Source organism: Malaclemys terrapin, chromosome 14, assembly GCF_027887155.1.
Source record: "Malaclemys terrapin pileata isolate rMalTer1 chromosome 14, rMalTer1.hap1, whole genome shotgun sequence".
In the NCBI taxonomy this organism is placed as follows: Eukaryota; Metazoa; Chordata; order Testudines; family Emydidae; genus Malaclemys; species Malaclemys terrapin.
Window position 1 is genome coordinate 6042461 of NC_071518.1, and position 15815 is coordinate 6058275.

General features: G+C 49.6%; 1 protein-coding gene across 1 annotated transcript in view; it reads right to left on the reverse strand.

The window, feature by feature from the left end:
• The window catches only part of JPH3 (junctophilin 3), a 119901-nt gene that overhangs the window by 78592 nt on the left and 25494 nt on the right, over window positions 1-15815 (reverse strand). The window contains exon 2 of the mRNA XM_054048521.1: window positions 5728-6505. Within this exon, the coding sequence (XP_053904496.1) occupies window positions 5728-6505 (778 nt within the window). The remainder of the gene's footprint in view (window positions 1-5727; window positions 6506-15815) is intronic.

Consider the following 15815-nt stretch of genomic DNA (forward strand, 5'->3'; position numbering starts at 1 on the left):
TCCCTTGACCCATTACTGAAATGCAGCCACCTCTGGGATGGTGTACATCAGCCATTTAACAATACTCAGCAACAACAGCACAGTTCTGCACAAAAAATAAGTACCATACCCAGGTTGGGAGACAGAATGTAGTTACCTAAGTTGGGATTTGTTCTATTGTTGGGGGGAAATACTATGGGATCTATTAATGACCAAGACAGGTCAGGAACTCAGTTTTGCATCTCACATGAAAGATACAGGCCCCCCCACCCAGTGAGGGTCATTGGTTCAGTACTAGGAGATGGGGTCACCTATGGAGTCACCAGCAGCCCTTCCTCCAGTACCCTGGGTTTCCCTTGCAAGCCTCCAAGCTGAGCACTGACCAGGGCTGATCCAGCTCATTTCGCAAGATCTGATGAGATAACCACCTGTGGGTACTACAGCTGTAGATCCCATGTACTCACAGGGGGCTTGTTCCCCAGAGGGGCTTGCTCCTTGGGGGCAGAGCTCAGTGCAAGCTTCCTTCCATCCTCCATTCTCTTGGCCCTGGACTTCTGCTGCATTGAGTGTTTTGGGGTGGGGGAGAGCTAATTACAAACACAAGCACACTTGTTCAGTTTGATTTTTCCTTCCTTAAAAAAAAAAATAAAAATAGAAGCTATAACTTTAAATGCCACAAGCTAATTGAAGCATCACCAGCTCTGAATTATGTCTCCTCCATCTCCAGCACTCCTGCGTTATTGGTCTTTCAGGACAGATCAATCACACACCCCGATCTACTATTACGAGTGAGTTATCACCATGGGATGAAGAATTCACAAGTGCTCAGGTAAGGCACCTCCTATCAGAACAAAAGGCACAGCTTTTCTACTACAGCCAGTATGTGTGGCAATAGTACATGAGATTGCTGGGGACCTGGCGGTGGATCAAACCACACTGACTGATCTGGACTTGCTTGTGTTCTACAGTTCTTTTCTCTTTCTTTTCTAAACTTTGACAGTAATTGGATACAACACCAGTTAGAAAGTATCATCAAATGCAAATATGCTCAAAAAACAAGCCCAGGAGGCTCATTCACACTCAGATAAGAGATCCAGCCCACTTTCTGATAAAGCATTTTTAAGTGTCACTTTGAATACGAATGATTGAAACTTACAGTTTGTCTAATTCGGTTAGGGCTGGGTGGCACCAGACTTCTTTTCTTTTTCTCCCCCCTTTCCTTTCTAATTAATTTCATCTCACTCAGAAAATGGAGAGGAAACACTACGCTGTAATAAACAATCTCTGCACTGCAGCCTTAAGGCACTGAGCAGTAATATTAAGGGACATTTAATCAACGGAGAAGCCTTTTCTCTCCAGCCTGCCTCTCTTTTGCCTGGAGTAGGTTCTGAGTCATTAGGCTCTCAGGTAGATTTTGGGAACCAGCGAGTTAGCTGTGTATATCTGTCATGCGCATTTGTATAAATCTAGCTAGCTGGCTACAGAGAGAGGAGAGTTTAATTTGTCTCTGGAGGATCACATTGTTCTGAACACATCATTAGCACATGTCCCTCCCTCTTCCCCACCACCGCTCCATAAAAAGCTTCCATAAGTCTAAAGATTTCTATTAAGAATGGAATGGGAGAGAGGGCACTGGCACAAGGAAAGGAATAAATGGAATTTCTCATGGGACGAACATAGGGTTGGAACAGTGGCTACTTAGCAAGGCTTTTCAAATAGTGAGGAGACTGGGTAATGGGAAGTGTTAGATAACACTCCCCCATGCTTTTGCCTGGTCACTGGGCTGCTGAATGGGCTGGGAATCAATGCCATTATTACTTTATTTAAATTTGCAGTGTCCGTTGAAAGGAAAGCCAGCAGTAGAATATCAGAAGGGGTGGTAGGTCAGGATGGAGAAATATCAGCAGAGATATGGAGTGAGCCCAAAAGACTAGAATAGTATGGGGAGTGGCAGCTCGGGACTGGGGGGCACAGGAGAGCCCAGGACTGGAACAGCAGGGGGGTGGAGTGGGTTAGGAATCAGGGGCATTGGAGGATCTTTACAGGTATCCCACATCTGGAATAGCAAGGGGGCTGCAAGAGCACATGTGCTATAAATCTGGATTGTGGGACATTAGCAGAGATGGGTGGGCATGCTTGCACAGTACCCGTACAGCAACTGCTCACCTCCAGCCAGCTCTACCACCCCCATACTCACTGCCAAGAACTCTAAAATTCACCCTTCTTTGATATACACAAGCATTAATGCCTGAATGAAAAAATGCAGGTCATGGTGGAGTAGCCGAGACCTGAAATCCAAACTACTGTCAAACTGTTTTAACTTGGGGGGAAAGTGTGTCCACTGGATTCTCTAGGGTTCCACAGCGGACACGGGGCTGAAGGATGTTCTTTTGCAGAAGGTGCGGGACTGGTACTGAGCAGTTCTGCGTTCAGATCTGAATTCTATCGCAGACTTCCTGTGTGATCTTGTTACGTCCTCTCTGTGTTTCAGTTCCCCAGCTGTAAAATGGGCATAATGATCCTTCCTTTCTCCTGCCCTTTGACTGTGTTGTCTATTTAGACGGTAAACCCTTTGGTCGCGGGAACTGACTCTTCCTATGTGTATGGACAGCACCTTACACAACGGAGCCCAGATTTCAGCTGGGGCCTCTACGTGCTACTGTAATACAAATAGTTAATAATAATACTAGAATTCGGCTCTAAATGCTTAAAGAGAGAGAGAGAGAGAGAGAAAGGACTCTTTTTTCCCCAGCCCCAGCATTCCCCAGGCTTTTTCAGAGATCTGAAAATTGGATCATTTTTTCATATAAAGCTGAAGTGTTTTTTGTTTAGTTTGTTTTTTGGCAACACGTGTATCTCTTATTCTAGCCCTGGGATGGATATTTTCCAGGTGGCGGCTCCAGGGGAACATGGGGGAGGCACATAGGCAGAGATGAGATTTCCTCAGCCAAGTGACTGCAAGGCCATCATCCCTGCATTCCAGCAGCCTCTCAAGTGGGCGACGCTGCATTTCCGCCTCACCCTGATGAATGGGTTTTCCCTTGACTGACAGGAATTCTCTGGATCTTGCTAAAAGCCTCGTGGGCGGCACAAAACAGGCACTGAGCATAGCAGTGCTACGAGAAGCGTGAGATAAGGCACACGCAGCTCCCGTACCTGAGATACCAGCACTATGCCACCCAGGTGAGCCATGCAGAGGGAAATAGGTTGAGAGTGAGTAGGGGGGAAAGTAGGTCACAGTGAGGCCTTCCCCCTGTGCACCCCACCTGCCTGGCTTTGATGGAAATGTCCCTGCCACTGAATCATTGAAAGCATTGTGACCATCAGTGACTGGCATAGCATGCTGGTCTTCAAGGGGCTCTGTATTTAATCACACGGCCTAGCAAACATCTGCCAATATGTACCCCAGAGCAGGTCAGCACTGGGAAAGAGAGAGAGAATGGGAAAACAAAGTCTGAGACAGAGAGACACACACACAAAGGCCCAGAGAGAAAAAGTGGAAAAGGACGGATGGATGGATGGATAGATTAGATAGAACAAACACAGGCCCAGAGAGAAAAAATTGCAAAGTGTAATTAAAAACTAAAACTGGGTCTTTCCCTCAGGTCCCTTGCACTGCTCTGTGATTAATAAGAAGAGCTTCAGGAAGACAGTCTCTAGGCTGAGTGCCTCGTTTCCTGGGGCATGCAGGAATTCCTTGGGTACACGGAGCCCCTGCTCTCCAAGCAGAGAAGAGCCTAGCAAAGGGCAAACCCTTCCCGGAGCTGCGGCTGTAATTAGGAATCTGTCTCTTCTTCCCTTTGAAATCTTGTTTATCAGGGGCAGCGAGAAGTAGATGGGAATCCACATGGCACCAGCTAGAACCCACCAGGTTTTTCTGAGCTACAGACCAGCAAGAAAATACTAGGGGAGTAGCTTGTAGAGAACCCTTCTGTCCAGCATTAGAGATATGGTCCCCATTAATGCAGGGCTTTAGAACAGGATGCAGAGGAAAGAACCAGCAAAGGGGTTAATGACACCCAGCACCTCCTAAGTGACAGCTGTGTTGTCACTGTGTCCCATACAAGTGATGCCACTGGTAAAGAAATAGAGAGAGGAAATTAAACACCAAGGCCATGCCACAACATTGACAGTGAGGGGCATATTTCACATGTAGTGCCTGGAGACCAAGCTGCTCGGCTCCTGCTAGCTTTAATGGTAGTTGCACAGCTAAATCTCTGTATACCAGGCTGAAAGAGTCACCGGCTAAGAGGGTGCCTGAGCCAGGAAACCGTGAATCACAGCTGATGCCCAGTTCCTTGACAAACAGGGACGCAGCTTCTCAGCCTCTGTCCTGCAGCAGGAGATGCAATGCTGCAAAACAGGGTCATGACCTTTGACCCCCTGGGTAGATATTGCCTCATTGGGTATTGGCGTGAGGTTGCCACCAAATGAACCTGGGGTTCTGCCACTGCCCTGACTGCCACAGGGGATGATGGTGCTACCAGTGTCACATGGGATAACAGCAGCACATGTAGCTATATCCCCTGCTGCCTGGGGTTTGTATATTAACTGAGATTTTGTTTTGCTTTCTTCACTTAATTCGACACCCAGCACCAGTTTTCTGGACCTGAGAACATCCTTTGAACGTGTCTCTGGTGTGGCTGAGCTGCTGTGACTTTGACCTTTCACCTCAGGGCAGAGTTGGCTTCAGATGAGAATCATCTGTCCCGTGAGTTCAGCACAAACAATTGCCACCCTTAGCAAATAGAGGGATGTTGAGATCTATGCAGAGCCGAATTCTAGGCTGGTTTAATGCAACCAACTTATCACATTTGTTCACCTTCATAGCTTTAGTTCCCTGAAAGATCCTCTCCATACACCTGACCAGGACTTTGGAACAAGTAATGTTGAGACAGCCCTTGAAGAATCCATCCCTGGTTTTAGATGAGACCCTGTTTATGCAGGGACAGGATATATGTTAGGTTTCCAGGCTGGCTGCATATGGCCAATAAAACTACTACTTCTTTACCTTGATAATACTGGCCCAGATTTGCAGTCACACCCCAACCTGTCCTCCACTTTTGCACAGACAGCTTTGCACAGGCTGCTAGAATTGGTCACCAATGCATGCAGGTGCCATATTGGTGCAGCAAACTGCACACATCAGTGTGGTGGTGCAAAATTGCAGTGGTAAGCCAGGGACTGAAAATCAGATACGTTGAGCTTTGTGGCCTTCTGCAGCCACCTAAGCTCCGACATCCAGACGAGCGTTGCCTGCATTTGGATTGAAGAACTGAGCCCTTTTTGTGCAAATTAAAGGCTCCCAGTTACAAAGCACTGTGCTGGGGAAGGGAGACCACTCGGCCAACATGCTGGTTCAGATGAGTGAGGTGCCCTCACTTGTTGCTTTGAATAAGGTAACGCAGTCAAACAGTCAATTCCATTATTGCAAAGTTCAACCCAGGACACAAGGAGCCCTGGGTGACACTGAGCAGCTCCAGCTGTGTCTATCAGCCCGTGAGAGCTGGAGAGCCAGAGAGAACCACAGGCTCTATCTGTGTCCATCAGCCCCAATAAAGGATCCCCTTTCTATCCATGAAGGTCAAACCTTGTCTCTCCTCCACCATGAGGGACACCACAGATCACACAGAATACCATAGAGATCAGAGTCACAGCAATGGGCTCTCTGCCACTCTGCCGGCCAACATCTCCCCCAACCACCCCTCATTTCCGTAACAACCAGACATAACAACGAGGCAGCCTTACCTGGAAGCCGCAATCTCCGCTTTCTGCTTGGCGATGGTGGCCGCCCTCTCTGCCGCCTCGGTGGCCCGATCCACCTTCTCGCGGATCTTGCTGGCCCTCAGCGGAATGAGGTTCTTCCGCTTGCCGCTCACCAGGACGTTCTGTTTGTACTTCCCCTCCTCCTTGGTGCCGTCCGGGAAGGTCATGGAGCCGTAGCCATGGCGCTTGTTGTTGGCCCACTCCCCCTCGTACTTCAGCCCGTCCGAGCGCTGGCTGACCCCGAAGCCCGAGCGCTTGTCGTTCTTCCACTCGCCCACGTAGATCTCGGTGGTGGTGGCATCAATGTCGTCCTCGATGACGGACAGCTCGGCCTCGCCCTCGCCTAAGCTGATGGTGGAGTTGATGTCGCTGGCGGTGGAGCTGACGGTGCTCATGCCCGCCTCACTCCGGAAGGAGCTCTGCTTGCTGCGCTGGCTGGCGAGGGAGCTCTTGGACTCAGACTTGCGCAGCTTGAGTCCGCTCAGCAGGGACCGCCGGAAGATCCCCTTCTTCTTGCTCTTGAGGATTTCGGCGTCGCTGTGGGCCATGAGGACGAAGCCGCCCCTGGAGACAGCAGGGCTGCCGGCCACGGCAGGCGAGGAGTCGGGGTGCAGCGCTGTGCCGTTGGTGTGCTCACTGCGCAGCGAGTTAATGGATGTCCTCAGGGGCGACCTGATAACCGCAGCCATGCCGTAGGGGACACTCTGCCGGACGCCATAGCCTTGGCGCATGCCACCAGCCCACTGGCCCTGGTACGTCCCTGTGAACAGAGATGCCGGAGGAAAAAAACAGAGAGAGCTTGATTTACGCACTGCACCAAGTCCTGCCTAGCGGGTTGTATACAGGAGCATAGCAATCACTGAGCCATTCGTTACTGGGAGGATGGGAGCCCAGCGAAGGGCAGATCCAGAGCCAACCCCCCTCCCAAGCCTGGAGGTGTTCTTAGTCCAGGCCCATCTCTATTTGTGGGGGCAGCCAGTGTGTTGGTGGGGGAAGGAGGAAGAAATATCTTAGCAAGAGTCCAAGAATGCATTTCAGCTCCCTTGGGAGTTGGCCCGGAAATAACAGGAAACAGCCAAGGCACCACATCACATGGGCCTATCCTTCCAGGAATTGCCTATCACACCCACACCCTAAACTGAAAGGAAAGAGAGCAGGGAGACAGAGCCTAGGAACTCTTAGCCTAGAACAGAGTAAAATCCCATCTCTTTTGGTCACCAGCCTCTGACAGTGATCAAAGCTGGCTGGTACATTACAAAAGATGTATTTATATACATAGCACCTTCCATCCAAAGAGCAGTGGAAGGAAGCAGCAATAGAGAAATAAAGGCCACGTGCCTAGGGACCCATTTGGATATTACATTCAGAAATGTGCACCCATCTGCACTCCTGCATTTGCGTGGGCATTTACCTGGGTTACTTTACAGGTATTTAGGAGTCTACAAGTACACATGGGCACTTGTAGTAATTGTAGGTGCAAAGGTATGTGCAGTTTTGAGGGCTATAAGTTACAGTCCCTGGGAAGGCATAACAGCCGTATTAGTGTGCAGTATTCGGCTCGGGGGGCGGGGCGGGAGGACTGTCTTCCTGCCCTGAGCTGATGTTCATTCATGTCCTGAACCACTGGGATCAACCTCCTTTGTAATTTTATCCCAGGCATTTTAACTGCAGATCTTGGTCTTAATTCTTAGTGGCTTAATCCTTTCTGTGCCCAGAGTTTCCAGGCTGACTGAGTGCACAATGAGGTATTTATGAACACGAGTAAACACTCCGTCCTTGCTTTGCCAGCCATGAAGTGATAATGTGCGTAGGGCAGGAGTTAAGTTTTTGCTAAGAAGCCATCCACCTTATTTCATAGAAATTTGAATCATAGGACTGGAAGGGACCTCAAGAGGTCATCTAGTCCAGTCTCATGCACTCATGGCAGGACTAAGTATTATCCAGACCATCCCTGACAGGGGTTTGTCTAACCTGCTCTTAAAAATCTCCAATGATGGAGATTCCACAACCTCCCTGGGCAATCCCTTCTCTCAGGGCCTGATCCGTCAATGTGCTGACAGCTCCTGAAAAGTGCTCTGCTCTCTGCACTCCTTCTAACATCAACAGGCTCTGCCTAGCACCACCCTGGGTACACTCAGCGCCTTGCAAAATTGGGCCCTTCCTTTGTACCATACTGATACCTACGCTGCAAGGGCTTCAGAAAATAGACTTGCTGGAACAGTGACCCCTCTGAACCAAACTGAAACTAAACCTTGATAAAAACGGCCCTGGTAAAGCCCAGATTATGACCTCGGACTTAGTCTGATAAAGTCTTTCTATCCTCTCTGCGTACAGCAGGACACGTTCTTTGCCCTTGGTAATAATCGTGCAGAAATTAGTGACCTGTTAGGTTTCTCCTAGCCTATCCCTGTGGCTGGTGGAAGGTTGTTCCCTGCAATATTTTCCAGGGCTAAGTGTTCTGAGCAATCGGGTTTCTACTGCTATGGCCAGAAGGGCTAATTAGGATGATCTAATCGGACCTCCTGTATATCACAGGCCATAGAACTTTCTCCAACTCACACCACTAGGAGATATTTCCTAAAATGCAATCTAAATTTCCCTTTATTCCCTGTTATTGGAAATTCCCTATATAATTCTGCTCCTTCCTTGAAATCTAGGCTGGTGAGACACTTCTGTGCAGTTTTGGTTATCACCTTCTCTTGCTCATCCTTTGGCCAAGCCTTACAGTCCGAATATTGTTGCCATGGGTTACCTCAATTGTTTTTTAAATAGTCCCGAACTACTGTATTTGTCTGCCTGACAGGGCCGGCTCCAGGCACGAGCTGAGCAAGCTGGTGCTTGGGGCGGCAGATTGTTGGAGGCGGCGTTCTGCCCAATCCTAGGGCGGCATGGCCGCTTTTATTTATTTATTTATTTATTTATTTTGTTCTTGTTCCGCTCCGGCCGCCCTGCAGGGCAGTCCTCTTCGTTCCCTCCCCGCCGACCGGAGCGGAGCCCTCGCGGCAGGAGGCAATGCAGCGGGAGGGGCCACGTGGCAGCGCCCCTGCTGTAGCCCTGGCTGCCCCCTTCTCTCTCTCTCCCGCCCACTCCCTCCCCCTCCCCCGCCCCAGCCGGTCCCCCTGCACCCGCGCTCTGGCCGCGCCGCAAGTTTTTTGTTTTTTTTGCTTTGCCGTTCTGGCCGCCCCGTTTTTTTTTTTTTTTTTTTTTTGCTTGGGGCGGTCAAAAAGCCAGAGCCGGCCCTGCTGCCTGAGTGGGGGAAGCCAGAAGCCAGGTCTCTTATTTGCATTGCCTGCTTGGTGTGTTTTAGACGAGGAAAACAAAAAGCCCAGCCTGCCTCAAACAATTCAAACCGAAGCCCTTTCATTTTGGCCTCCTGGACGGTATTATTTATTTGTGGCACATTCGCATTGTGGAAAAACTCCTGTCCTGGGCTCTAGGGGCCAGACTGTCCAAGGGATTCAGGCACCTAAGGATGCTGCTAGGCACGTACAGGGATTTTCAAAGCACCTCAGTGTGTTAAGGGTCTAACTCCCATTGACATCAATGGGAGTTAGACACCTGACCTGCATAGGCCTTGCCAGCTAATCAAAAATATAATCCAAATGAGTAACAAAAAACAAAACAGGAGATCACAAAATAACAGCCAGTCACGTCCCCCAACTTGAGACTCCCAAAGGAATGCCCCCACGCTCTCACAAGCACCTCAGTTCTCTTCAAACACTTTCGGAAAGGCCGCAGATCCGGGGCTACTTGGGACTGAGAGGAAGTGAATTCCAGAATGGAGGGGCCCGCATAAGAAACTACCTGCCAGCAGTCCCCACCCTTACAGGGCTTGTCTACATGGTGACATCCAGGAAAATTAATCTGAATTAAGTGAAGGTGTGAAATTGAAGTGAATTAGGTAACCACATTAACCACAGTGTGAACACCTTCATTCAGAATTAAAGTGGTCTTAAATCAGTTTATCTTAATTCACTTCCAAAGTGAATTAAACTAAACCAAATTAAGTCCGTTTTAATTCTGAATAGCAGCATCCATACTGGGATTGAATTAGATTTAATTAATCCCCTTCAAATTCACACCTGTAGTTAATTCAGATTAATTTTCCTGCATGTCCCCATGTAGACAAGCCCATAAACCAAAGTGGGGTTCCAATATGAGCACCTCCGTGCTGGTCACAATCGAGTCAATGTGGCACATGGAGAGAGGTGTCCCAGGTTGGATGGTCCCAGGCAATTTAGGGCTTGATAGGTCAAAACCAATACCTTAAACGGCAGCCAGTGATGATCACAGAGCACTGGGGCGGTGTGATTGGGATGGGCTATGGCATTTAACAAATGAGCTGCTGTGTTCTGCACTAGCATTAGCCTGTGAGTGGGTTTCAGGGGTAGCCCCAATTAGAGCACATTGCAGTAGTCCAATCCAGAGGCGATGAGTGGATTTCAGCAATGAGATATGAAAGAAAAGGACACAGCGCTGTAACCAGATACAAATGGGAAACAGCCACCCTGGCTACTGATGCCATTTGTTCACCTGGGAGCCGCTGGGAATGTAACCAGCCCCCCATACTGTGAACGTCAGTAACAAGCAACGGACATAAACCTCAGCCAAATTCTCTGCTTGCTTCTTCCCAGCACATCATCATCACCTCCCTTTTATCTCGAGTCTCAGCAGCACTCTGTGAGCTGGACAAGACAGAGATATTAAGCTGACTGTCATCAGCACGCTAAAAGCATTGCAGCCGTACCATATTGCTCACTAACGCCCCAATCCAGCAGAGCACTTAAGCATGTAACACCTGAGTAGTCCCATTGACTTGACTTAAATCTGGATCAGGCTCTTACTCTCCTTAAGAGCCCGGAAGGACATTGAGGAAGAGAGGTGACAGTACTGCACCCTGTCTCAAAGTCGCCAGAGAAGTTGGATGCACTTTCTGCTTCTGCTTTCCTTAGCCAAAGGTAACAGATTTGTGCTTTGAGCTTCCACAGGCTGATTTATCCTAAACAATTGGGACTTGGGAGATCTGGATTCTAATCCCAGCTCTGCTGCTGGCCTGTTGGGTCACTGCCCTGCTCTGTGCCTCAGTTTCCCCATCTGTACCATGGGGCTAATGATATTGACCTGCTTTGTAAAGAGCAGTTTTTTTTGAGATCTACTGATGAAAAGTGCGAGAGAAGGGCTAGGTGGTATTATTACCCCAACGTGTGAGGATCAACGGTCCTTGTAATTTCATATTGCTCATCCTTTCTATAAGACCTTACTAGGCTATTTGCCGCATAGAACTTCCAGATTGGAAAGTCTGGTAGGTTCTATCTAGTCCTTCCCCTAGAGCAAGTGCTGTCTATTTTCGATAATAATATGTAATAATAATAATAATTGGTACTTTCTAGCTAAGGATTTCAAAGCATTTGATCCATGGACTGAGGCACAAATAGGTTTGTAGTAGAAAGCGAGAGCCTGAGACATGAGGCCTGGTAAAAGGGGCCTGGTATGAGGCCTAAGGCCTGAACTGAAGTAGTCCAGCCCCGCTGATCTGAAGCAAAGTTAGCAAGAGTCAAGCTATGAGCAAAAGTCAGGCCCTGTTACAACGCATACCTATTTGCAAGTTCACAGAACTTGTCAAGAACAGGGCTAGTATTGCAAAAATGCAAATCCTCCTAAGAAGTGCTAGGCACAGGACACTCACATAAACACATTGCAGAGCACCCCGATACAAGATTATGGTGTAAACACACTCCCCGAAGATGGTTCAGGGACACGCTGACCCCTCTGAAAGATAAGGTCAGGATGACAGGGTGCTGGATAGAGATGTTTTGCCCCAAACTACATATACAAGATAAAGGGTGGTAACTAACCACGTCAGAGGGGCAATTCATAACTTGTTTGTATCAGTGTATAAAAGAGGGCTCACAGGTGTCTTTGTCCAGCCATGGGGGGGAATGGAAAGTCCTGTCATTCACTGAACCACATCCATTGTCACAGGCGTACATGTGCTAGTGTAACTGTAGACACTGATCCGGGGAGCTAGGACCATACTTCGTGGTCAATAAACCTGGCTGAGTGCCTTCACTATAGAAACCAAATCTGTGGTCTTCGGGGCAATTAGATCGGAGCCTGCTGTAAGGGCTCTCTAGCCAGAGCCAGCGCAGCACACAACAAGAACACACACGCAGCCAACAGCTGAATACAAGGTTAATGCTAATTTTTTCCCCAACACTAACGAGCTGCTCCAAACAGCCATTTGTGCCTCCAGTTAGAGGAGCCTCCAGTTAGAGGTTTCAATTGGAGATGAGCATGCCAGGGCTTTTCTGGTTGCACCCAAGTTGTCTGGGCACCAAGGCGGTGTGATCTGGGGGGATGCGCACCCAAATGGCATTTTCAGAAGGCCCCCACTGGAGCACATGGGCTGCTCCCGGGGCTCAAACGTTAGTTGTTGAAGAGGCATGCCTGAGCCCGGAGCAAAAATGAAGCAATGCAAGCAGCAGCCCCTCACCGTCTGCACTGTAGTCAGAGAGAAAGGATCCCACCCAGACTTACTCCAAGAAGGCACAGGGAAAGAGTCGGCGGCAGACAGAGGATTTACTGAGGGTTTATTGGATTAGTATAGGACAGGAGGGAGGAGAGTCAGGATTATGGGTGCGGGGAGAGGTGGGAGGGAGAAAGTGGAAAGGTCAGGGTCTCATGTTGGCATTTGGGAGTGGGAGGTTCAATGAACAGAGAGAGAAGCTGCATGTCAGGGCCGTACACCATGGGTATGTCGACACGGCCATAAAAGACCTTTGACATGTCAGTTGACTCAGGCTTCCAGGACTCGGGCTGCAACGCTATAAAACTGCAGTGTAGACCCTTCCCCCCGCGGGGGTCTGAGAGCTCGGGCGCGAGCCTGAACGTCTACATTGCTATTTTTAGCCCCCAGCCCAAGCCCCGTGAGCCCGAGTCAGCTGAGTCGGCTCTGAGATGCAGTACCGCAGGCTGTTTATCGCAGTGTAGACAGACCCCATGAAACTGCTGAAGAAAAGAAGGCCAGTGCGCTGAGCAGGACATTAAGAGCCTCAGGCCCCAGTTCATCTCTCTCACACTCGGCTTCCCAAGGCTTCCCGTGGGCCCTGAGATGCAGAGAACAGCCAGTGCCCTCTAGCCATGTCTCCTCCTCAGTCCTGATGTGACCCTTACCACGGGGGCTGGCACAGGGCCATTTTGGCTATTGACCACTGATGGGAAAGGTCCCTCATGCGGGGGGTATTCTTGGGGCCTGTCTGCCCTTTACAGGTGCCTTTATGGCACCAGCGTGATGTAAAGGGGCCTTAGCACAACGGAGATTGGCCTCTTGGGGTCAGCAGTTCAGTAGCAGAGTCAGGAAAAGACCCTACCTCTTACTGCTAGCCCTCGGCTGCATCCACAGGACCACACTGCTATCAAGGAATGCTCCTCACTTCAGTATGAGTGGTATAGCCAAGAAGCCTAATGTCAATTCTGTTCATAGTTACAGCTGTACAGGTACCGCGCAGTCGCTCTCTCTCCTGCATAGCTGACTTGGCAGTGAACTCCTCCCTGGGTTGTCCCTGCAGGAGAAAGCTCTGGGGAACATGATCAGGGAACACCCTAAGGAAAAAGGAGTGAACTCTCCCCAAGCCCTCTTCCCCAAGCCTCAAACTCCCTTCTTTCAACCCTAAGGATCATAACCCAGCCACATAGCCTCTGGTCCCTGCTTCCTCCTAGAAGCAGGATTGAGAGCAAATTGAGATCCTAATTTCTCCGCATTCCAGGCTGCCTGGCTCCCGGGTGCTGGTCTAGACCCATTTTTGCTTCCTTCCTACATTCTCAACTGCAAGAGCGGGTGCAGAGGAGGATGCACACACTGTCAGTGCAGAGAGGGGGGATGAGGAATAAGGCACTGCCTGGCACAGCTACACAAGCTGTAGGCTTCTCTGCTCAAGTTCTGAACTCTCCCCCTCCCATCTGAGTCACCTGACTCAGTTTCCAACCCCACACAAGTCACTTGACCTCTCTGTATCTGAGGCTAAGTCTACACTACCCGCCTGAATCGGCGGGTAGAAATCGATCTCTCGGGGATCGAATTATCGCGTCTCGTCGGGATGCAACATTCGATCCCCAAATCAACGCTTGTACTCCACCAGCGGAGGTAGGAGTAAGCGCCGTCGACGGGGGAGCCGCGGAGGTCGATTTGCCGCCGTCCTCACAGCGGGGTAAGTCAGCTCCGATACATCGAATTCAGCTACGCGAATTGCGTATCTTAAATCGACCCCCCGCCCCATAGTGAGGACGTAGCCTCAGTCAATCCCCAGCTGAAAAATTGGATTAAGCCAGATAATAATAAAAAAACCCAGGTCTTTGCTGAAAACCAGAGGCTGCACTGAAGAGCAGAACGAAAAACTATCAGGGAGCGACAGAGCAAATCTCTGAGGGCCCTCAGGGAGCAAATTGGTTGCACCAAGTTACAGCAGAAGCAATTGTCTGTGTATTTCTTTATCAACATGAAGGACCCAGTGAGACTGCAGCCTGTTTTTCCAGAGATGACCCGGCCAATGTGTGGCCTTAAAACACATTTCCAGAACTGCATGTGGCTCGGAACAATCGTTCTCTGCTCCTTAGTGGGTTTGGTTTGGCTTTTTTAACCAAACCCCTAGAGAATGGGAAGACACAAGGCCAGCTTTCCCACCCAGCGGTTTCCTTCTGTCGTACCATTCCTACTAGCCATATCACCCTTCCCCCAGATGGTAGCTTAAATTTATATTGTTCCATGGTTGTTTCCTTTCCCGTTGGACACAGGCACCCTGGATTTTGCTATTGGGGACTGGCTGGAAAGCACAGCTGCCAGCATCTCAATCAGCCTGGTGGGTGGGAACGCGTAATGGCACTAATGAAAAAGAGCAAATAAATCAACTGAGGCTGGGAGTGTGTTTTGGGGGAGCCGACCTGCCCCTCTAAATGAACTTTCTACGCCTTTTAGAAACATTCCAACATCTGGGCGTGAACAGAGGAAGGGTGCATGCAGCCTGTTATTCACTGCCATATGATCTCTCGTCACTCCCTACCACCCTGCTCACATCGCCCACCCACCAGCTTGACTGTCACCCCCTAACATTTGCAAAAATACGCACAAAGCGTCAAATCTCAGTTGGCTAGGAGATTGTTGGAAATGGAGCTCTTTATAGGAAATCTCCTGAGGTTTCTCTAGTTTTCACGAGGGGCCAAACCAGGTTTTTGGACAGCTACAGAATTGGGGAGCTGCGGAGGGAATGTAAAAATTTTCCTTCCCCTCCCCCACTTTCCCTCTCTGTAACTCGGGTCCTGAGCTAAGCACAAATCGGCCAGACAAAAAGATCAAGGCCTGCATCTTTAAAAAGCCTTTTATGATTTGTACAAAACTCCGCAGCCAGGCTGTCTCCTGGGATGAGCTGTAGTGGGTGGAATTCCAGAAAGATCCTTTTGTGGGGCAGTCAGATGGAGGAGTTGAAAATTAGGCTTAAAGTTGGAAGCCAGCTTGAACCTTTACTAGGGTGTGGCGGCTGCTGGCACATGATGAACACAAAAGGAGCCTAGCGGTCTCTGTAAACAGATTTTACAGACATAAAGCCTGATCCTATGCAGTGCTCTCTGCCATCGACTACACAGCTCCCCTCCCCCCCGCCCCCATGGATGTCGGAGGGGTTGTATATGGAACCAGAATGTGGCCCTTGTGAGGGGATGTGTACCCCATGCAGGGAAGGAGAGGGCTGAGGGGCGTGCACCTGAAAGGTCAATTATGCTGCCTAGCTGCCCCTGGAGGATGGGCCAGGCATTATTAAAGATGAAGCCCGGCTGGGGAAGGAGTTGGAGGGTGATTATAAAGAAAAGCCATACAGATTAGAAAGAGGCACAGGGAAAAGGAAAGAACTTTGCAGTCCATCTCTGAATAGTAGAGCACGGAACCCAGAGAGATATGGAGATGCCCCCAGGGTGACGCATGCTCCAGTGGTGAGCCCTGCAGAAGGGCAGGACTTGGACCTCCAGGGAAGAAACCCAGGAAAGCAGTCAACAGAAGAAGAGCATCGAGCGGGAGTCTACAC